Below are 24221 nucleotides of genomic sequence, written 5' to 3'. Positions count from 1 at the left end.
GCAGTTTCTGCACATGTAATAACATCTTTGGAGTACAGACATTGATATCCTTGACTCCTGTAGACCCAGAATGGGCCTCTTGTTCTTTTGGCACTGCTCACCTTAGATAACGTGATAGCTGCTTTTATTAACTCAGATGATGCAGGAGCAATAGCAGCATGAACATAAGATAAAACTGTCTCATGCTCTTCCATGAAGTAATTTGCTATGCACCATTTATCTGGCTCTTACACACGAGTTAAGTCCTTTCTTTGCTGTCGATCTACATTAAGTGTTGTCTCTACATGATCTTCTGCAGTTACCTTCAACATTAAAGGGAAATAGCTTTGATTTAAATTAGGGCTGTCAGTCACAAACAATTAATGCAAAAATAAATTAACTAGATTTTTAAAAGTCACCATTAATCACAGTTTCAATTGCACTGTTAAATAATTGAATACCAATTTAAATTTATTATAAATATTTTTGATGTTTTTTCTACATTTTCAAATATTGATTTCAATTACAACACAGAATACAATGTGTACAGTGCTCACTTTATATTATTATTTTATTACAAATATTTGCATTGTGAAAAACGTAAACAAAATTAATAGTATTTTTCAATTCACCTCATACAAGTAGTGTAGTGCAATCTCTGTATCGTGAAAGTGCAATTTACAAATGTAGAATTATTTTTTTCGTATAACTGCACTCAAACAATGTAAAACTTTAGAGTCTACAAGTCCACTCAGTCCTACTTCTTGTTCAGCCAATCGCTAAGACAGTTTGTTTACATTTATGGGAGATAATGCTGCCGGCTTCTTATTTACAATATCACCTGAAAGTGAGAATAGGTGTTTTCATGGCATTGTTGTAGACTGCGTTGCAAGGTATTTATATGCCAGATATGCTAAAAATTCATATGTCCCTTCATGCTTAGACTTGAGCACTGTACTCTTTGTATTCTGTATTGTAATTGAAATCAATATATTTGAAAATGTAGAAAAACATCCAAAATTTTTACAGAAACAATAGAATACCAATTTAAATTTAAATAGCAAGATTAAAACTGAGATTAATCGCAACTATTTTTTTAATCTTGTGATTGTGATTATTTTTAATCATTTGAGAGCCCTAATTAAAATTAAAGATGTGCTTGCTTGTGTTAGTCATTACATATCAAGTCTTAGTCCCACTTAAGTCAATGGTAAACAGCCTACTGACTTAATTGGGACCTTATTTTAGCCTAGCATGAATAGAGCCCTTAAATGTGTCATAACTCATATATTTCATAGTATATTTTTAGTTTGAGCACTAACATGCTGAACATTCCTTTTCCATACTAAACCCTTTATTTTTATTTCTCTACGTATAAGGGTGTTTTATTCCTGCCAACCATCTAATCTAATGCTTTTCCTAACTTTATTCTTACCTAGCTAAAGAAGCACACGCCAAAGCAGTAACAAAAATTACACTTGACTCAGACACTAAAAGCACTAAAACAGTCAAAGAGTCTCAGATTCAAACAACCTCCGAAGTTAAGGAAGAGTCTTCAAAGGAAAGATCAAGAATGTTAATCACTTCAGCTCAAAGATCACAAGGAACTGAAAAACAAAGGAACGGAGACTACTACCCTGATGTTGTGCCATGCGAAGAGAGCATAGAAACTGGTGCCAAAGTACCAGTATTTCTTGAAACTCTGCTCCCAGAAACTATTGTAAAAGAAGGAGATGATGTGTCACTCTTTTGTCTAATAAAGGGTGTGCCTACTCCTTGTGTGATTTGGCTGTACAATCAGCTAATAGTTGAGGAGTCTGCATTATGTTCCTTAAAACACGATGGGCCACTGTGCAGTTTAAAATTACTCAAAGTTGTTCAGAATCAGAGGGGTATATACAAGTGCAGAATAGTTAACTCTGCAGGACAAGCCGAGTGCAGCACTCATCTGAGAGTGACAGGTTGGCAACTGCATGTTCTTTCCAAACCTAAATTCCTCCTGCATACCATCATTGCATTCAAGTACATTCAGCCCATGGGAAACAGTAAAGAAAGAAAAATGTCATTTGTCTGTGGATTGTTGAATGTTTGCCTCCCGGTGTTTCAGGCATGTTAAAGGCATGGTAAATTACAGGCAAAAATCATAAAAAGTTGTAGACACGTATACAATACAGATATGTTTTGAAGCATCTGATCACTGTTTCGTCAAATTTATCAGGTGTTTGAGTTATTTTGGCATGTACTCATGTATGTGTGTGTGTATTTTTTGCAACAGATATTCATAGTTTCAACCTCACAACCCATTAATTGATGCGTTAATTGATCACAATAATCTCTATTTTATTCTAGCTCCAGAAAAAGTTCTTCAAGAGAAGATAAAAAAACAGATTGAAATGGAAGTGAAAGGTACAGTCACAAATGGATGTTACGCTGAAGCACTGATTTATCATAAAAAATTAGTAAATCGTTAGAAACTTTTATTTACTTACATACAGCCTATGACAGCAAAAGTAAAACACACTTTGGAGCATATTTGAATATGCTGCATGTTTTGTTTTAATATGCTAAGGGTTACCCACATTACAAGGTTAAGTTTTAAAATCAGTTTAAAACTTTACATTTATAATTATGCAGCTGTACTTTTAACTTCTACTTCATGCTATGCAGCTGTTTACTGCGTGAGCTTTTATTTGTTAAACTCTCTTGTTAGTGCATGCGATGGTTTAAATCAAAACGAAGATATAAAAATCTTAATGAAATTATTTTTAAACTAGTAAGCAACCTAACAATCATTCAAAGAATGGAATATAATAGAAAATGAATGTTATTTAGGACATGTGAAAGCTACACATTCCCATTGTATCCTCGCACTTCATGTACATACATTAATTCGTCACTATACTTTTCTTACACTGGCTTGCAGATAGCATATGTGGTCCATGTTGCTTGCTTTTTTTGCATAACGTTGTGAAGTTAGTGGCTGTATTAGTTCGAATAAACGCCTTCTCATTTCATTTTAGCTAATTACTTACAGCTACATTTTTATATATTTTTCAAAATATTTTTTCTCAATTGTTTGAACATTTTACCATAATCAAAGGGATCAGAAAGGGCGTTTATTCTACTGTCTGCAAGTCAGGTAAGATTTTCTTCTTTGTCAACAAAAGACACAAAGCTTTTCGGGCAGCAAAACCATACACCCCCAGGAACATGTTATTTTGAAATTCATTTTTGCTTGTTCAAGAAGAAATGTCCACAGTTTGAAGAAAGAACAGACAACGAACGATTTTCGTGTCAGAATCTTTAAAACAGAGCAAGGCATTGCGTTTATTCGAACAAATATGGTGAGTGAATTTTTTTTCTGGATTTGTGATGAAATCTGTAGCATGCCCCCAATTTAATTTAATATCTTGCCATTTCATTTCTTTTCATTTTTCAAACGTATGAGAGAAGCAACAGAGTACGCTGTAATGTAATGTTGTTCTCTTACAGAACTGTTCTTCAGTGAAGAGCCTGGGTGTCCTGAAAAGCAAAGCGAGACGCGAGACGCTTTCTCCGATTCTGAAGACTACTTAGACCATGGATTTGTGTCTGCGCAGAGATGTGCAAGTAGAACCTCGTCTTGGTCTGAGACTCTTAAACCTTCTTTCACTCAAAAGCTGAAGTTTAAATCTGTTTTAGAGGGGGATCCCGCAGTTTTCCAGTGTAAACTCGTTGCCTGTCCAACCCCCGCAATGACATGGTTTCATAATAATAGGCCTATCCCTAAAGATCTGCGTAGAATAATAAAGACAGAGAGTGATATGCATATTCACAGCTCCAGCCTAGAGGTAAGAGATGTTCGGGAGAGGGATTCTGGGAGCTATAAAGTGTTTGCCATTAATAGTGAGGGTTCAGCTGAGTCAACCGCTTCGCTGCTAGTTGCACAGCGAGAGGAGCAAAATGCAAAATATTTAGACTTCCTGAGAAAGTCCAAACGAACCCATGAGAGTGTTGAATGTCTGGTTCAGAAGAGGAAAGAAGATAGGCTGAAGGTTTACCTGCGGTGCACTGGCTCTCCTTTCGATAAAAGGCAGGAGACTGAAAAGATGTTAAGAGACTTGCCCCCTGCAAAGGGGATGGTGCGAACCATAAGCTTTCCAAAACTCCTAGTGATAAGGAGACCGGAGTTCGCGTACGATAAAGACCAGGTAGGTAGCAAACGCACCGCAAGGGACAGGGATCATGGCAGTGATGCTTTGCTTGATGAGGAAATAAAAATTAAGCTGCAACGACTGCGAGAGGCCAAAAGAACTATGCTGGAAAAGAAGAAACTGCGCCCGTCACAGAGAGAGACTGAATCACTCCTTGAATCGGTGCGAACCACAGACTTTAGAGGTGGTAAAGACCTAGGGACCCCTCCAGTCCATTGGGCAATTGAGAGTGAGGGGATGCGCTCTGACTTCCAGATAATAAAGCCAATCCATACAAGCACCTCTTCACCCAAAATGCCAAGCGGTGAGGAGGGTGCCGCACAGCATCCTAAACCAGAGCCTGTTAAGATGCCGGAGGACTTTCACCTGCGAATGGAACGAATCCTGGGGCTTTCCAAACCCTCCCAGAGTCCTCGGGACTTTCCTGAAGGAAGCATCGAGGCAGAAACATTCCAAACAAAATCAGTAATAACACTCAAAGAACCAACGAGAGAGCAGTTTCTGGGAGACCCTCCAGTAGCGCAACCAGAGCCAATTGCCAAAGCTACCTCCATCGGCCATAGTTATACACACAAGGAACCACAGGAATCAAGAATAGATACACAGCCAAACGAACAGCTGGAGGAGTTCCAAGCAATGACAGCCAAGAAGAAAAGCCCTGAATCTATAATCTATGTGCTTCTCTGCGACGGATTAAGCGAAACTAGGAAATTGGAGAATGTGTTGTCCGAGACAATCACAATAAACATCAATGAGCCTGTTGATACTTATGAAGGCACCCAAACAGAAAAGGGTGAAGAAAATGCAATGTTAGGACTGGAAGACTCGGCAGAAATCAGAGAGTCTGTATCGGTAGAAGTCTGTGAAATAAAGGAAAAGCCTGCCAGGTCTGAGAGCCCTATTCTAAAGCTTCTGGAACCGGGCCCCCCTTTGTTTGTTCATGAAATTGAATCTCGGGAAGCAAAGGAAGGAGAGAGTTGCATATTTGGCTGTCATTTCCGTGGCCATCCGCAACCTATTGTCACTTGGTATAACAATGACAAACCCATATCTCGGAACCAGGAGGACTATGCCATTCACACGACAGGGAGCCGGTCTACCCTAACTTTCCGCTCTGTTCTCCCTCAGCATGAAGGCTCCATCACCTGCGTGATATTTAATGAATACGGAACTGCCACAACATCAGGCATGCTCAAAGTGAAGACTAAAGAGAGGATTGAGGCTGAACCATTCACCACCGATGAAGCTGAACTGTTAAAGGATAACACAGAAGAGGAAGAAGAACTTAGTTTTCTGTTTGACAAAATGAAAGAAAATCAACCAGCTTTCAGTAGTGAAAGCAGAGCCACCCTTCGCGTTCCTCAGGGTAAACTGCCCGTACCTTGTGTTTCTGACTCAGACCGGCTTTCATTTCCTGTAGAAATCAAAATAACTGCTCCTACTCCGACTCTAGAACAAGATGAAGAACTGAAGGAAACAGTTCAACCTGCTGAATTTGTACCTGAGCCACCACCTCAGGACCAAGTTTCTCAGGCAATAAAACATAAATTTAAATTTTCCTTTGCGGTAAATGAACCACCAAAAATTGTGAAAGAAACACAAAAATATATTAATTGTAGAGAAGGGAATTCTGTCGTACTGGAGTGCTCAATATCTGGTGAACCTCAACCGATTGTAACTTGGTTTCGAAATGGCAAAATCTTAACTCCTACTGAGAAGTTTCAATTTGAGGAGGAAGAGGATGGTAGCTACAGGTTACATATTGATGAAGTTTCTGTGTCAGATGCTGGCACATACAAATGTGTTGCTGAGAACACAGTAGGAGTAGTAGAAACTGTTTCCAATCTTACAGTAGAGTCTGGTGTGCAGAGCTTTTATAGCCACGTAGAACAAATTAGTGATTTTGAAGAAGAAATTGTTCAAGGTCAGAGTGTACAAATCCAGAAAGAAGTTGCAAAGGAACCGTTGCACAATCTTTATGAATCCTCAGTTGGATATATTGCTGGCAAGCTTAATGATAGAGAGTATTCCGTAAGTCAATATTTTCATAACCTCAGTACTCTGAGGCAGGTAGCACTCACGGAAAAGGAACAAAATACATCCTCCAAAGAAACAGAATCCAAACTCCCAAGATTTATGTGTGACGTTAGAAAGTCCATAGTTACTGAGGATCATCCAATAACTGAAACCCCAGATTTCCAGCAGCAGATTGAAAAAGAAGAGACGGTAAATGTTAGTGAACAAGTGGAGTCAAAGATGGAAGAACCCAAGACATTCACTTTTGTTGGCGATTTAAGCCAGGTTTCACACCCTGAAGAACCACCAATATCTGAAAACCCAGATTTCCAGCTCTCGATTCTAACAGAAGAGAAAATAAATGTGAGTGAACAAGTGAAGCCAAAGATAGAAGCTAATGTACCTGCTTCTGTTGGTGCTTTAAGCCAGGTTCCACACACTGAGGATGAGCCAATAATTGAAAGCCCAGATTTCCAGTTCCCGAGTGAGGTAGAAAATAAAATAAACGTGAATGAACAAGTAGAGTCAAAGATAGACGAAGCCAAATTATTCACTTTTGTTAGTGATTTAAGACAGGTTTCACACCCTGAAGAATCATCAATATCTGAAAACCCAGATTTCCAGCTCTCGATTCTAAAGGAAGAGAAAATACATGTGAGTGAACAAGTGAAGTCAAAGATAGAAGAAGCTGATGTACCTGCTTCTGTTGGTGATTTAAGTCAGGTTCCACTCCCTGAAGAACCGTTAATACTGGAAAGCCCAGATTTTCGGCACCAGATTGAAAAAGAAGAGATGATAAAAGTGAATGAACAAGTAGAGTCAAAGATAGAAGCCAAAGTATTTGCTTTCGATCGCAATTTAAACCAGGTTCCACGCACTGAGAATGAGTCTATAATTGAAAGCCCAGATTTCCAGCTCCCGAGTGAACTAGAAGAGAAAATAAACGTGGGTGAACAAGTAAAGTCAAAGATAAAAGAAGCTGAAGTACTCGCTTCTCTTAGAGATCTCAACCAGGTTCCACTCTCTGAAGAGCTAAGCGATCAGCCTGACAAAACAGATGAAATAAAAACAGAAATTACAACCACAGAGTTTACATCTAAGAACCAACTTGAAAAGATCATTGAAAGCCATACTGAGAAAGCTACATACATTAATATAGAAATTCCTGCAGGTCAGGACACAGATGGTGAAGTAGAGAGTGTGAAGGATAAAGATTTTGCTTTTGAGAAGAAGCAGTACTTGAAAAAAACAGGTCCCGAAGAATATAACTTTAGCAATGGTGTTACTGATCTGCCCCATCTTGACAGCGGAAGCACGCCAAGCAAATCGTTTAGTAACGGTAATGAAATGGAAATCAAGGGCGCAGGGCATTTTTCAGAGAAATTAGAGCCCGAGCAAGAGAGTCCTGCTCTTGAGCGAACTCTCGGAACACGACCTGTGGCACGTTCTTTCACTGACAATTTAGATGCACCATTTACAAATGTAAATTATCAGATCCATGTCTTTGAGCAGGAGCTGAGTGCAAAGAGGAAAGAATCTGAGGATCATAGTTTTTTCAGTCCTATATCCACGATGGTACAAGAAGATAGAGATCTGTCTGACAAGGACATGTGTGACACCAACTTAAATAGGACATTTCGAGATTCAACTGCCATAGAAGAGAAAGATGCGCCTTATTCGCATGCGATAAGTGATGAATTCAAAGGTACACCTGAATTAGAACAACTTGGGTTTTATGATCCAAATAAAGTAATTCAGCAAGAACAACACCTAGGGCAACAAGAAAAAAACATAGAAGGAAAAGAACAAGATTACAGAAGCTTTGCGCATGGCATAGAGGAAAATGTCTTTCTTCATGATAAAAAATTATCTGACTTTGGAGAGACAGAACAGAAGGAAACCTATCAGAATGAACAAACATTAGGAAAAATAGAACCTGAAACGTACAACATTTTATTTGATTTAAAACAAGCTCCTTCTGTAATAGAAAATGTAGATCAGAATTTTCAAGAACAAATTAGGAGGCAACAAGAAGAAACACATTTAAAAGGCCAATATCCGGCCTCTGAACCTGATACAGCCAATATTGTATTTGATTTGAAACAGGTTTACTCTGCTATACAAAATCTTGATCAAGAACAAGAGAGGCTGCTGCAGAATGAAATATATTTCAAAGATCAACATTCTGCTTCTGAACGAATGGAACCTGATACACGCCACATGGAAGAAAATGTACAGAAAACTACATCACCTACAGGACAAGGAATTTATTCCTGTCAAGAGTTTTCCAAAGAGAGTGAAGCTATAAAGGGCAAAGATGATAATTCTCAAGAATTATCTCTAGAAAAAGTAGAACCCCAAATCCAGGGATTAGCATTTAATCTAAAACAGCATGCAGTGATTTTCTCAGAAGAATTCGTTTCCAAAGAGACTGGCAGCATATCACCGGAAGAAATATGTTCCTTAAACCAAGTGTTATCTCCCGAGATCATGGAAACAAAAACCGAAAGCTCCATAAACCATCTACAAAGAAATGACGCACTTGTAGAAGAAATTTCTTTAAGTGAAGAACTTCGTCATAATCACAAGGTGCAACTGGAGGGAGTTTATGTTCAAGAACGGACTCTGTCAACAGAAACTGGAGTGGCTGAAATGCAAATATTTAAAAGGGACCTAGCTGACATTCCTCTTTCTAGTGAACAGCGATCACCTGCAAAAGGAATTGATGAATTTGAGAAAAATGTTTGTGTGGAAGAATCATTTAAGGAACAAATTAAAGACTTGATATTGGGGCAGACTGAGCGTAGGCCTTCTGCAGAATCCAAAATGTCTGTAAGTCAATATTTTCAAAATGTACTGCAAGAAACAGATGTTTCTGAGGGTGTGGAATCGCTAGAGAGAATAGACTCCAAAACAGACAACTTCATAACAGACTTGAAAAAAGCTGCAAAGGAAAAAGAACCCACTGCATGTAAACTGGAGCAAGAACAAACACACGTTCTTCAGGTAGAGCAAGCCACAATGAAAGAAATAAGCAGGTCTACTTTTAATGGAAGTAAAACTGAAACTGTGTGTTATACCAAAGTAATTCCTGAAGACCATCATGCTATTGAGCGGGAATCAGATACACAGGACAGGGACATTTCTTTTGCACAGTTCCTTCGTTCGTTAAGAAATGAAGAATCCATAGTCCAGGAAAGGCAATCAAGAGAAGAATTAATTGCCTTGGAGAAACAAAAGTGTAATTTAGAAGATCAGCTTGAAAATGAAATTTCATTTCAGACTAAAGACATTGTAAATGCTGCTGAAGGAAATCTGGATGAAAGGGGCCTATCACAAAATGTTTTGCAATTTCAAGAGCTGAACGCTGCTCAAGTTTCAGAACCTGAGCCATGTGTGTCTCTCTCAAAGTATTTACTCTCAGCCGGACAGCAGGAGGTTCCAGATTTCAAAGATACCATTTTCCAGGCCTTTGACCAGAAGGAATGTATCACTTCTTTGGAAGTTGAAGACGTCACTTTCAGCACCGTTTACGACTATTATAACCAGCAGCAGGAGCTGCTGACCCGTCCACTTTCTCCTGAATCAGAAATGTCAATAGAAATCACAAGCACAAGCGGGGATGAATTGGCAGAATCTGAGCGATTCTATACACCTCCATCGTCAGTTGAGAATTTTGAATCTCCCATGTCTTTTGAATCTTACCACACTCCAGCAGGCACACCTGAACGGTACTCAACACCTTCCGAGGAACCATCCTTCAACAGAAAGTCCCCTTCCGATTTGGTAAGGGACGGCACACCACGAGAGAGCTACACAACCCCCACCAGTGAACCCGGAACATTACCTTCTCCTTTCCAAGAAAGGAGGTCGCCTTACGAAGAGCAGCGCTCAGAGATGTTTGGCACACCTTGTGAAGCAGTGGAACCAAAGGGAAATGAAATGCCTCCCGCATTTATCAAACCCTTGCCCAAGAGGAAGATCTATGAAAACAGTTCATTGGGTTTAATTGCTGAAGTTATAGGCCTCCCTGTTCCTGATGTGAAATGGTATCGAAATAAGTCGTTGCTTGAACCAGATCAAAGAGTCAGAATAGAAAAAGAGGGTGATAAATGTATTTTGGAAATCCATAATGTTCAGAAATCGGAAGAAGGAGAATATATATGCCATGCAGTAAACATCATAGGGGAAGCTAAAAGTATCACCCAAGTAGAAGTTTTGCCTCAAGATGGAAGGTCTTTGGCTTTACCTCCTCCAGTAACACATCAGCATGTCATAGAGTTTGACTTGGAACAAAATAAAAATTCAAGCTCGCCTTCTCCTCAAGAAATACTTCTGGAAGTAGAGTTGGACGAAAATGAGGTTAAGGAATTCGAGAAGCAGGTCAAAATAGTCACAATTCCGGAATTTACACATGACAACAAATGTATGATTGTTTTTCTTGATGTCCTCCCTTTCGCTCTGGTGGAGCAAACCACTGGCTTGACTGCAAAAGGAGATGAAGATGTGAAAATTGACTTTGAAGTCACTGAAATGCCTCCGCGCTTTACCACTCCCCTTTTTGATTTGGAAATTCTAGAAAATTCAGAGGCAGTGTTTGAATGTACAGTGACAGGTTCCCCTACTCCCCAAGTACAGTGGTTTAAAGAACATACTTGCATTACCGCAGATGTGGGGAGCTACATTGTGACTGCTGAGAAAGGAAGTCATAGTCTTAAAATTCAGAATGTAGGTCATTCTGATAGTGGCACATATCGGTGCAAAGCAGTGAATAGTGTCGGAGAAGCTATATGCAAAAGCTCTCTAATTGTGCTAGATTCACAGAGAGCCCTTTCTAGCAGGAGTGGGGATGAAATGACTGGTCTAGTTCTAGGCAGCGCTACGGGTAGGCCACAGAAGTTTGATTTGCTTGTAGACAGTACTCTTCCAAATGGCAACCAGACCGAAATAGAGCTGGAGTTTGAATTTGAGCGCGACACTGATGATTCTCAGAAAGCTGTCAAGTTGGTAGCTGTCACAGAACAAGAGTGTGAAGAGGAAGGGGAGAAATGTGTCAATATTAATTTTGATGTATTCGCTGAGCCATCCAAAGAAGAGGAGATAGAATTTAAAGCGGAGAGCTCAGATAGTTGTTCCTTTGAATTCCAAGTCACAGAAGCCCCCCCAAAGTTTATCAAACATATTTTTGACTGCACTTCGTCAGTAGGTGCTTCTGCGTGTTTCCAGTGCCTTGTAGTTGGCGCTCCAAACCCGAGAATCAGTTGGTACAAAGATGGGATACTGCTTGAAGGGGATAGGTACTGTATGGAGGAAAGGCAGATGGGCTATCATAATCTAATTATTGGAAATTTAATCCAAAACGATGAAGGGGAATACAGATGTGTAGCTGCAAACAGAGCAGGAACTGCTGATACAAGCGCTGTGTTAAACATATGCTAAATTTCCAAGTTTGAGTTCCAAATACGTTTGGATTAAACACACAATAGGTTTGCATTGTCCCTAAATTCTGTTTGTAAACATGTAGCATTCACTTTAGGTGCTTCCTATATTTTAATGCTCATTCAGAAGTGAAATTCACAAGGGGCAGACACCCCTCAAGTCCCACATGCCCTATTTTAGGAACGCGAGAGAGATAAGCGGTGCAGAAGGCTTGTGCAGGCGTTCTGCACGGGGTGGAATTTCATTCCTTGTACATTCTGCACATCCTTTTTATCGCTGTTATTCACGTATGTAGAACTCCTTTGTCCGTTTCCTATGCGCGTATATATACTTGTGTTATTTAAAAGTGCAATCATCTTTGTGTTAAAAGGGCCTAGCAACCATCTTGAAATATGAAATCCGCGGTGTTCTTGTAACTTAAGTGTATGGAGTACTACTTTAGACATACGTTTCAGTCTGAACACAGGTATCAGAATAGCAGCCGTGTTAGTCTGTATCCGCAAAAAGAACAGGAGTACTTGTGGCACCTTAGAGACTAACACATTTATTTGAGCATAAGCTTTCGTGAGCTACAAATAAATGCTCAAATAAATGTGTTAGTCTCTAAAGTGCCACAAGTACTCCTTTTCTTTTAGTCTGAACACAGTACACCTTTCAGTCAAATCCTGAAGTGCTTACAAATTTTTAACCTTTCCACCTATCCTAGACCTGAAGAAGAGATCTGTGTAGATGGAAAGCTTGTTTCTTTCACCAACAGAAGTTGGTTCAGTAAAAGATATTACCTCACGCACCTTATCTCTATTTTATACATTACTTATTCCGGAAAAATGGCCATTGAAGACAATGGGCCTGATTCTGAGCTTGATGGTAAACCAAGAATAACTTCACTGAAGTCGATGGGGTTACTCTGTTGCAAAAGCAATGCAAGTGAAATCAGAATCAGACAGACCCAGTTAAAGTTTTCCCGCAGTAAAGACTGAGTAGGGACTTCAGGATTTGTAATAAGCATGGATATAAATATATTGTGTACTGTACCTTTAAGAGTTAGAGGAAAAGATGAGGCATTCAATAAATCAATAGACAGAATGTAACTATAAAACGATAAGAATAAAAGTTCTCTTTCCCTGTACTCCTGTGCTGTGAATAAAAAAATACACAGCAGTAAGAAAGCAGGAGACTTTCACTGAACATTTTCATTTTAAGATTAGAACTAAGTCTCCAGGGATTCGTTTTTCTTCTGTCAGTCATCATTCTACCAGCAACATATAATGTTAAATACTGAACTGACAGAAACAAATGGATTCAGACTCTATATGAAGCTTTTTTTTTCAGTATAAGCACAGCTATTGTCCTTTAGATTAATTGTTTTTAATGCAATCAAATATTTTAGGGTCTGAACTAAGAAAGATAAAAAAATATTTAGATGGAAGGGTCAATTCAGGATGAAGTGATCAGTTCAGACCTAAGCTTATCTAGCTTACACAAAAATGTACGCACTGATAAAAACAAAACAATTATTTTTAAATTTTAATACATTTAATAATTCATTTGTAGAAGAAGAGGGAAAACCCTATAATGTATGTGAGTGCTTTCTGGTTACACAAATATATACATGTGAATTTAGATGAAACCCTAAATTCAGCAACCCTGGACTGTTGTTTTGAAGATGAATAATTATTATTTTGCTTCCTCTTTACACAATGCTAAGGCTACTTATTAATTTTTGTCACTCGACTTTCAAAATGTTTTAAGAGGCATGATTATTTTAAACTTAAACGAAATAATGCTTTTGTGTAGTCAATTGTTTTCACGCACGTTCTTATTTCTGTGATTGACATGTATTCTTGTATGGTTTCTGTACGTCTCAAAATGTTGTTGTAGGCACCACAGAAGCTATTCAGTGTCACTGCATTAGTAGGGATTCATTCTGAACTCAGCATTCTCAGAGAATCCTAAAGTACCCAAGAAAATTGGGTCCAGTGGTACTCGTCTTAAAAAGTTATAGCGCATATGGGAAAACTTAAAAATCCATTTTTATTAAATCTCCATTAAATCAAACAGCAGTATTTGCTCTGCAAATATTATTGAAGACATGAGGATGTTTCAATAGACACATCTCCTAATAGGTGGGCATGCTTCGACTGAAATCCTTCAATATTTTGGTGATGCCCTCAAAGATGGTAAAGGAAATCGGCAGAGTGCCACACATGAGGATTTACTGAAGTGTTTATAAAATATTTCCATTTTTAAAGCTTGCCTGTTTGTGGCAGTGATTCTGTGTGGCTCTTCTCTCACAGAGAGACAAGGACAATCATCCTTGGAAAGTTCTCCCATCAGCACTGCCATTAATGCAGATTTTAAATGGGAATAGGACAAAGGACTTGGATTTAAAGAAAAAAATGAATTTTTTTGAGGTTTGGAAAATTTTGATTAATTTTTTTAAAAATTCTCCATTGCATCAATCACTGCGCTTCCTTATTCTGTTTAGACCAGAAACAGAAGTGGCAAAATACTTGAAGAGAGAGATTAGTTATTCTCATGGTATTTCCTGTCCAACACGAAACAGGAAGTATTGGAAATCTCACAAGTCAAACTATTTTTGTGTTGTTTCCAAACTCATTTTATAGACTCAGTTTGTTTAGATGGTGTCCATAAGGGAATTAGACCTTTTGGTGCTTAGCTGAACCAAATTTACAAACCTTTTGAGAGTCACGCATTACAAATTCGGAATATATTCAATAAAATATTTGATATTATTATCGACAAATTATATTGCCTGACTCTGCTGCAGTTTGGAAATCCTTACTTACCATTACACAGTGCAGGTGCCAAGTAGTGATGAGTTGGCACCTTCAGAAATGAAACCGAGTGGATGAAGTCCATTACCGTGTCACTTTCCTTAGCTAAACCCTGCTAAGTATTATGTAAAATTATTATTATTATTACCACTGATGACCACAAAATAAATATGAGTACACATTAAAGTACATATGTATTTAAGTAGTAAGTGTCATTGTCATTAAACCAGTTTCTGTTGAAAATGCTGGAGGATAAGAGAAATGAGAGTGTTTGTTCCAACATTGAGCTGGCTAGGAATGGTTTTGTGCTGTGCCCATATTCATTCCCTGTACAGATGCATAGCATTTACTGATTTATTTGACAGCAGAGGTTTCTAGAGAAGTTTGCATGAAATATATTGATTAAATAGGATGTTAAAGGCCTGATCCAAAGCCCATTGAAAGGAATGGGCCCCGTTGCCTTTAATAAACTTTATATAGGAACCTAAACAATTATCCTATGTGTTAAATATGTTAATCTGGCATATGTTTTTGATAGAAATTGGCTCAAATTGAAACCTTAGATCCAAACCATCCAAACTCTGGGAAAGTTCAAATCCAGATCTGAACTTTATAGCTCAGAGTCTCTCTCTACTTTTACTGCTTATATATACAAGCAGTAAAATAAATATAAAATAAAAAGTGTTATTTAAAATGTAAGTTTCATGCACTGTATGACTTTGGCTAGAGACACTAAAATAAAAATATTATGTGGCAGGGTATGACTTAAGTTACACTAACATAAATCCAGAGCTATTCTTGATTTCAGTAAAGTTATTCCGGAATTACTGGTGTAACTATAATCAGTATTTGACCCTATATCTTTTAAAGGTAGATCTTAAATAGAAATTAAGAAAAATAGTAATTTCATGGTCAAGTGAAATGTCTTTTTTCATTCATAAAGATAAGGTATTTTAAAAAGAGGGTAATTGATGTTTACTTGTAATCAATATTATATTTTAAATATTAATGTAGATGATATTTGTGAAATAAATATGTAAATATTTACATTTGTTGTTTCTAGTAATTTGCTATTTGTGTGTTGGTAAAGTATTTTAAACACGGTTTTTGTGGATTTCCTGTAAAATTTACGATCCTGAAACACACAAAACTGCATGAATTCTATTGTATTCCTTTATGCAAAGCTAGGAGTGCTGGAACTAGGAGTGCTGAGGGTGTGGCAGCACCCCCTGGCTTGAAGTTTCCATCATCTACAGGGTTTACAATTTTGTTCGGTGGTTTTCAACACACACACACACACACACACACACACACACACACACACACGCAGTCTCAAAGCCAAGGTGCAAATCCTTCTCAGATGTTTATAATGTAACTTTTCCTTTTTTCCCAAAGGAATACACTTTGGAAGTAAGCAGACAAAATATATTTGTAGCTTTCCTGTGATTATCACTGTAGCTGATCCTGTGGATTGAAATTCTACTGTAGTCTTCACAGAGTCTAAGGGCCACCTTTACTCACATTGACTAGTACCTTACTAAGGGAGCAGTCCCTTTGATTTCTATGGGATTTAAGGTAATTTTCAACGACAGTAAAGGTGGCAAAATCGGTCCCCTTCAAGGTACTGGCCATAGCAGTTTATGGTACATCAGAACTATAGCACCCTTCTTACAGAAAAACTCACAAATTGTACAGTATACGCTCCTTTTTAAAAGATGAAAATATTTAAATAAAGGCATGAATGTTTTTCTAATGCTTGTAATACTTTTTAGTCTACCCATTTCCTTCTGCGATTTTTAAAATGTTATTTCATTTTTGATTTGGGAGAAGATTAGTAACTTCTAGGGATATGAATGAATCTGAAGGAGCATTTTATTGCTGCTTTTTTGCTTTGTGGTTGGAATGCAGTATTTTCTCAGATTTTTTTTACTTAACTCATATAACTGTGAACATGTAATTAATTATTAGACAACCAGGAGATATTTTTCTACTAACTGCTTTTGATTTTGTTGAAACATCCCAAGTTTTTCTAGGGCCAAATACTGCAGATCTTACTCAGAATTCAGTGGAAGTTTTGCCTGGTAAGGACTGCAGGATTTGGTTTCCAAACTCTCTAGATGTTGCACTGTTTCTGACAAGCTTGAAAATTCTGCTGGGGGGGAAGGGAAATATTCCCGATAAACAACCTCGCTGTAACAAAGGTTCCATTACTGCCTTTTGTGTCCACAAAGAGCAACGGAGGTTTCTCTGAAGATCTTCTTCCTCTCGTTTTTTAAACCACCACTAAAACAAAGTACAACATAACATAGACATTAAATTAACACGAGGGATCTTCTTTAATCCACAAAACCCAGGAAACAGAGTTAGCCTTCTCTCTAGATATTGAAGGAATTGTGACACTTAGCATCATAGCTTTATTGTATCCCCGGAAGTATCTAGGCCTAACAGGAAACAATCAAAGGCAGTGTCCCATATGGCTCCCAGTTAAGCCAATGTATTGAGACCAGAGTATAAGGTTTCTTAGTGGGTGGATTAATTAGACTCTTTTCATAAATTTTATGTAATTGTTTATTAATCTGTAATATGCAAACTATGCATAAACACGCACAACTTTGATTCTACTTGTTAAAATGCATAAATAACTGAAATATTCATATTAATATTTTCTAAATTAAATGAATTGTACAAAAATATTTGCGCCATATGGTTCCATCAGCTTTTTAACAATTCTCCCCATAAAAATTAATAGCATGACATGGCTCTCAGTTTAGTGGAATTATATAGTTTGAGTTATGACAGAAAAAGGAGTTCAGGTTCATTGTTAAGCTGTTGTATGGTATTGAGAATGCTAGAAGGTATACAAAAAATAACTACACTAACAGACCTGGTTTATTCATGTTCTCTAGTGATTACTAAATAGAAGTTTTCAGCAAAACGTTTTAGTAAATCTAAATAATTAATTTTTTCCCATACAGACTTTTCTAGTTCTGTTGTTGTGTCTACTGAGGAAGAAAGAACCGAAAGTTACAGCAGCGGCCTTCAATTGTCTGACAGAGATAAAACACTTGAATTTATGCCTGAAAATTCAGTTTACTCCAGCAAATTAGAGATGAAAACGGAGGAGGGCAGCGTCCCAGTTTTCCTCAAACACGTTTCAAATGTTGAAATAAGTCTAGGAGATGTAGCTAGACTCTCAGTTACTGTTACTGGCAGTCCAAAACCTAAAATCCAGTGGTTTTTTAATGGAGTAAAGTTAACCTCTTCCACGGATCACAAATTTGTATTTGATGGTAGTGATTATAGTCTTATCATTCCCTATACAAAATCTGAAGATGACGGTGAGTACACTTGCATCGCCAGTAATAAGTATGGAGAGACTGCATGCAGTGCCTATCTAAAGGTGAAGCCAAACGAGACTGGAGAAGTCTACAAAAAATCGGTTGTAGAACTAGAGGTGGAGAAACCCTTAGAAAAGAAAATAAACCCCTACCCCCCTTGCTTTGTGAAGAAACTGGAACCTGTTCAGGGTGTTAGAGGTCTCCCTGTTGTATTTGAGTATACAGTGCTTGGAGAACCTGTACCCGAGGTGCAATGGTTTAAGGGAAATCACCAGATTTTCTCTAATGTAGACTACACTATGGTTCATAATCCTGACGGGTCGGGTTCATTAACGCTCCATCAATGTCAGAGAGATGATGGTGGGTTATATACCTGTAAAGCCATAAATCCCCTGGGGGAAGCCACTTGCTCTGCAGAACTGCTTGCGCTGGACACCGCTGCTGTGTTTCGGTATCAGGAACAGAAAGTCGTTCACAAACATCTTACGAAATCGGACAAAGAAACCGTCAGTGAGCAGACTACCGAGTCTCGTTTATATGCTGTTAAATTGCCAGGCGAGGGTGGGCAGCGGGACCCGCAAGTGTTGTATACAATCGGGACAGAGGGCAGGCCCTCGGTACATAGCGAACAGGTGGACTCGTTGCTTGAGGTTTCTCACTCAGCCGCTAGCATGCAGACGGAGCCGGTTCTTACTCAGCAAGCGGCCGTACTGGAGTCTCGTGAGGCTGCGGAGAGCCTCGATGCTGCACCTCATGCTGCAGAAGCGGGGGTGTCATCAGCAAAGCTGCTTCCTCTAGCAGCTTTCACTACGAATGAGGTTCGGGAGCACCCGAGCCTGCTGGAGCAATGTAGTGAGCCAATTAAAAGCCCTCCAGTAGCTGAGTTGCCTGGTCCTGAACTCCACGTGGGCCCCGCTGTTTGTTTGCCACTAATAGAAGAAAGCAGCCAAGAGGACAAAGAAAAAAAACTGCAGATTCACCCTCCGGAGAGGATAGCTCTGCAGGCGGCCCGAGAAGAGAAATCTACCTTTCTCTCTGCCCTGGCTGAAGAGCAGCTTGCAGTGACCGCTAGCACAGCTGTACCTCTTCCGCGCGCAGAGGCTGAGGCAGGGACCTCAGTTCGCGAACCCCCCCAGGTATTACACACCCCCAGAGTTGAAGATATCCAGGAGCTGCCTAAAGAAACTTCCTTGGCGCTAGAAACGCCGACGCGCCAGAAGGGTCTCCAGATGCTGGAAGGCGAGAAGAAGGTATTTCAACTGGCCTTGGCTGTAGAACAGCAGCAAATAGGCGAAGCTCATGCCAAGGAGCTAGACGCCCTGGATTTACCTGCGGAAGCGAAACCAGTACTGGAATTGCCAGGGGAATTACACATGCCTATAACTGATTCCCAAAGGATGCTTCCAAAAGAGGGCGCCTTTGATGTCCCGTCAGCAGCTCAGCAAAAGGGTGCATTGGTGCAGGAGAGAGTTGTAAAAGCTGCTCTCGTTACAGAAGAAAAGCAGCAGCTCGCGGGTGAGCACGCGCAGCAAGTCCCCGGACTAGACAGGACAGTAACTGTAGAAACCCAAAAGGAAGGCGCAAAGCTATTGAATTTGCCGGTGGTACATGGGCAAACAACACTCCCTAGAGAAGAACATTTTAGTTTTGTGGCGCTGCCCGAGAATCAAGCAGTCTCTAGGAAAACCCCAATGTTGCTTCACGCTTTAGTCTCAGAAGAACAAACCCCCCTCTCTTATGAAAGCACTAGTCAGTTTCCTGCCCTGGATGGGGCGGTTAGCATTCAGCCTGTCAAAGAGCCCCCTTCCGCCCTCCATCTCCAGACAACCCAGTCAGAGCATGTGTTGCCTAAGGAAGACATGCTGGCTTTTCAAAAACCTGTATCCCACGTGGCTTTCCAGAGAGAAGAAAAAATGTTTAATCGGGCAGCAACAACAGAAGAGAAGAGCGGGTTATTTGCAGAACAACTGGAAGCTTTTCGGAGCAGTACCGAAGGATTACACCCCACAGCTACAGTTGAACCTCAGCTACCGACCTGTCTTACCGCTGTGGCTGAGGATATACCTCTGCCAAAAGAACAAATTATCAGTGCGGCAGAAAAGGAGCAGAAAGCTGCCCTGAGAAAAGAAGACTCTCAAACAGTTATGCAGCTATCGAGCGTGACTGAGAGCAGGGCCTTAGACCTGGGTCACGTTGAAACATTTGAGGAGATTCAGACAGTGAGCAGTGAGGTGAAATCTGAACCCAGATTCCTTTCAGAATCTGTTTGCACCGAGGAAGGAAGTGTTCCACTAGAGAGTGCAAATTTGTTAGAAGCCGCAGAACACGATTTTGCTGCAAGAATTCAAGAAGGACAGTCAGTGAGGCTTCCATTAATACTGGAAGAAAAGCTGCCTCTCAAGGAAGAATATGCAGTCGAACTAACGAGGCCAGAAACTGGAACTGTAAAGGTAGAGAAGCAACCAAAGGAGACACTGAGCGTACATGAAATCCAAGAAAGAGAAGTCCTTTCCAAAGAAAACCAGTTTGTTGTTCAAGTTCCCAAGGGCTGTAGCTTAGACATAAAGACTCAGATCAGAAGTGCCCTGAAAGCTGCAATGACGAGTGAACAACATCTCTTGTCTTCCGAACGGTTGGGTGATATAAAAAATATTGAAGTAAAGACAGTGAAAGTCAACAAGGAACCTAAATATACAATGTGCACCTACCTTATAACCACAGGGAGTTCCAGTCCCATAGAAATAACAGTCTCTCTAGAAAAAATATACCCTCAGACAGCTGGTTTGAAAACTGAACTAAAAGCTGCTTTGTATTCGATTATTTACGAAGAAAAACATATTTTGATCGCAGAACAACCCAGAGCTATGTCAGTAACTGGGCCTCAGAAGTTGTTTATCACTCATGCACCTTTCGCAGAAATCTCATCTGCTACTGTAGCTGATAAGCCAGTGCAGCGGGAATCCGCGAGTCCTATTTCTGATGCTCTGGAGCCTCAGCAGGCTGAAATAACCACAGAATCCGAAGCGCAGCTGGATCGGCTTTTGCCTGCTCGAGCAATCAGCACCGTTGCTGTCAAAAGTCAGATCAGAGATGTCGGTGCAACCGCAGTCACTGCCGACGTTGCTTTAGCAGCTGTGCCATTGGAGAAACCAGTGCAGACACTGACAATGAAACAGAAAAAGGAAGAAATATCTGAGGAAGATGGTGGAGATGGTCTCATAACTCAGGCAGGGAAGCCAGAGGACAGGCTAGTTAGAGAAGACTATCCCGTCATTCACAGAAACCTTGTAGACACTGTTGTCGAGGAAGGTGATAGCTTAAGTCTTATATCAATTATAACAAACGTCAAAAAGGTGAATTGGTATTTTGAGGGTAAACTGGTGTCTTCAGGCAAACAGTTCAAGTGTTTACAAGATCATGACACATACACACTAGTAATCAACAAAGTACACAAGGAAGTGCATCAAGGAGAGTATGCCTGTGAGGCACTGAATGAAGGTGGAAAAACAACAACATCAGCGAAACTCACAGTTGTAAAAAGAGGTTGGATTATGGGGATAAAATATTGCCTCCTAATATTCACTAATTTTCTAATTAAATAGAACATATATATCTGTATCTCCATATCGATACGGATATGAAAAGTAATTAGACTTCATGAATGTAATCACAGAACTAACCATAGTTTTCCCCTATTCTTTCTCCACTTCCCATGTCCTTTTTGACATTCTGTCAATTATTCGTTTTTCCTTCCCACTTTTTTCCCTAAAGTGATTCGCCCTTTTTCACTTTTCTGTAATACAGTTAGTTGCCTTTTTGATTTCGTCTCATAAATGATAAAAACCCAATCCCGTGTAATAGTGTCGTCTACACTTCTGCTTGCATCAGAATTTCTTAACAGCGCATGCATCGACACTTTCATCCCCTTATCCACAAAGCGGCGATCGGTTTTCTTGTTTTTATCCTTCTCATCATTGCACCAGGTCTTTATAATCATTGCACCATTTTTAGCACACACTTTTTCGTTTTCCACTCTTCCAGTACAACGTGGTATATTTCTATATCACATTGTTACGCATGTGTCTAGTAGTATCACCTCTTAGCACTTTTTCTGATTTCATTACGCACTGCAATGTAGTCCATTCACTAGGTTTAGCACTGCTTATCGTCTGCTTCCATTTTTGACAGTCATTTTGTTTTCTTTACAGTCACTTTCCTTGGATTGCTAGTAAATCACCCACCTAATTTCAGTTGGTCACTTCATTAACAGTTATTTGGGGTACCTATACTGAGGAGCGGCTGCTCGAATTAATTTGTGCTTCCAATTCTAGTTGCGCCCATACTGAGGAGGAGACTCGAGTCGCAGGAAGTAGCTGTGAACCACCTGGCCAAGTTTAGCTGTGAGATTGAGACTGCTCCTAATGTAAGATTCCAGTGGTACAGAGCTGGCCGAGAAATATATGACGGCGACAAGTACTCCATACGCACCACTAAATACGTGTCCACGCTGGAAATCCCAAGACCTCAAGTAGTTGACTGTGGAGAATACAGTTGCAAAGCTTCCAACCAGTATGGTAGTGTAAGCTCTACAGCTGTTTTAACGGTGACTGGTAAGTACGGCATCTTAATGCTCATTTTATTTTTCCATTAACATCCTCCGATTGTTTCACTGCTTTATCATTTTAAAATGCTTATTTTAGGATGACGAGTTGTTGTTATATTGCACACGGGCCCAGGTAGCTAGTCTTTTCATCTGACAGGCCTGAAGACGGCAAAGAATTGAATGTTGGCAACACCAGTGTCAGGGATTTTTGTTTGTTTTTTCCCCCTTGTTTTCTGCATCCAGCAAAGGAAAAACCATCTCCCAGTTGGAAATCGATTCAAAGGATTTCGAGACGTCATCGGGTGGGGAAGGGGAAACAAATCCACTTTAAACCGATAATATTATTTGATGACATATTTTATTATGACATATGATGACATATATTATTTGATAATATAATTTAACCTCCAGAAAATAATTATAGGTGGATATACATTTTTTTTAAAAAAATGCCAATTAATTTGTTTAGTCACTGTGGTCTCTGAGCTATCGAGCAAGAATTCAGTGTCTTCAGCCCTGGGAGAAGAATTTCAAATTATTTTTAATATATGACAACAGTCCTCTTGAAGATTTGTATCGGATCCAGCTTCTTCGATGTAGTGCTCAGTATATACTTACCTTCATTCATTTTCTAGTTGTACTCTGCTTTATTTAACTTTCAAGCACCGTGCTTGGACAGTAATTATTGAATGGTTGGGTAGAGTGATCTTGTGAATAAAAGCTGTTTACAGGCATATCTCAATATACGCGATTTTATGAACATGTTAAAAACAACATATATATACAATATCTTCTGTGTTTTCCCCCTATATTTTGCTGCGGTTTAAATGTACCGGGTTTTTGGTTTTCGGTTTCCTTTCCTTATTGGATCAGTCATTACTGGTTAAATTATGAACGCAGCATAAATTAATAACAGAATCACAAGCATCTGGCATTCTGGCCAGTCTTGCTAAATGAAATACTGGTTTTTGGCTCTACACTGGTCATTGCTGTATATCGGTTCAGACGGTCAAAATGTTTTCATTCTTTTCCCGCTTTTCAGTTTCTTTATTGTTCAACCCTTAGTTTAAACAATTTTGAAACGTGTGTCCGAAGACCAACTATGCTTCTCCTTTTCTCTGCCCTTGGCAGACATAGAGACAAGAGTGGCTTTGGTGCCAGCCCAATATAACCATGAAACCATTTCTTTTTGCAGAAGCGTTTCCTCCAACCTTTCTAACCAGACCCGAATCGATCACTACTTTTGTGGGTAAAAGTGCCAGGTTCCTATGTACAGTGTCAGGCACTCCGGTGATCGACACGGTATGGCAGAGAGACGGCACTGCCATCTCTTCTTCAGAACACCACAAGATTTCAACCGTTGATAATAAGCATATTTTAGAGATTAAACATGTTACAGTAAACGACCGAGGAGTTTACACTTGCAAAGCCTCAAACAAGTTTGGAGCTGACACCTGCCAGGGGGAAATGGTAATTATTGATAAGCCACATTTCATTAAGGAGTTACAGTCGGTGCAGTCTGCTGTCAACAAGAAGATACGTCTGGAGTGCCAAGTAGATGAAGATAGGAAAGTAACAGCAGCGTGGAATAAAGATGGGAAGAAAATACCCCCAGGAAAAGATTATAAAATTTATTTTGAAGACAAAATAGCATCACTTGAAATCCCCCTGGCTAAACTTAAAGATTCAGGAAATTATGTGTGCACTGTTTCGAATGAGGCTGGAAGCAGCTCCTCTTCTGCAACTGTCACAATCAGAGGTAAGAAAGTTGTTCATCTACTGTACTTTGAACGTTATAATTCTTGAAATAGCTATTAAATCTACGCAGGCTAGAAATACAGGCGATAGAATGCAT

General features: G+C 39.4%; 1 protein-coding gene across 1 annotated transcript in view; it reads left to right on the top strand.

Moving 5' to 3' along the window:
- TTN (titin) overlaps positions 1 to 24221 on the top strand; it is a 309138-nt gene that overhangs the window by 44934 nt on the left and 239983 nt on the right. The window contains exons 44-47 of the mRNA XM_043525559.1: positions 2329 to 2385; positions 17401 to 21306; positions 22095 to 22373; positions 23562 to 24125. Of these exons, the coding sequence (XP_043381494.1) occupies positions 2329 to 2385; positions 17401 to 21306; positions 22095 to 22373; positions 23562 to 24125 (4806 nt within the window). The remainder of the gene's footprint in view (positions 1 to 2328; positions 2386 to 17400; positions 21307 to 22094; positions 22374 to 23561; positions 24126 to 24221) is intronic.

The sequence above is a fragment of the Chelonia mydas genome, chromosome 11 (assembly GCF_015237465.2).
Source record: "Chelonia mydas isolate rCheMyd1 chromosome 11, rCheMyd1.pri.v2, whole genome shotgun sequence".
In the NCBI taxonomy this organism is placed as follows: domain Eukaryota; kingdom Metazoa; phylum Chordata; order Testudines; family Cheloniidae; genus Chelonia; species Chelonia mydas.
This window is presented reverse-complemented; position numbering and strand designations above follow the sequence as displayed.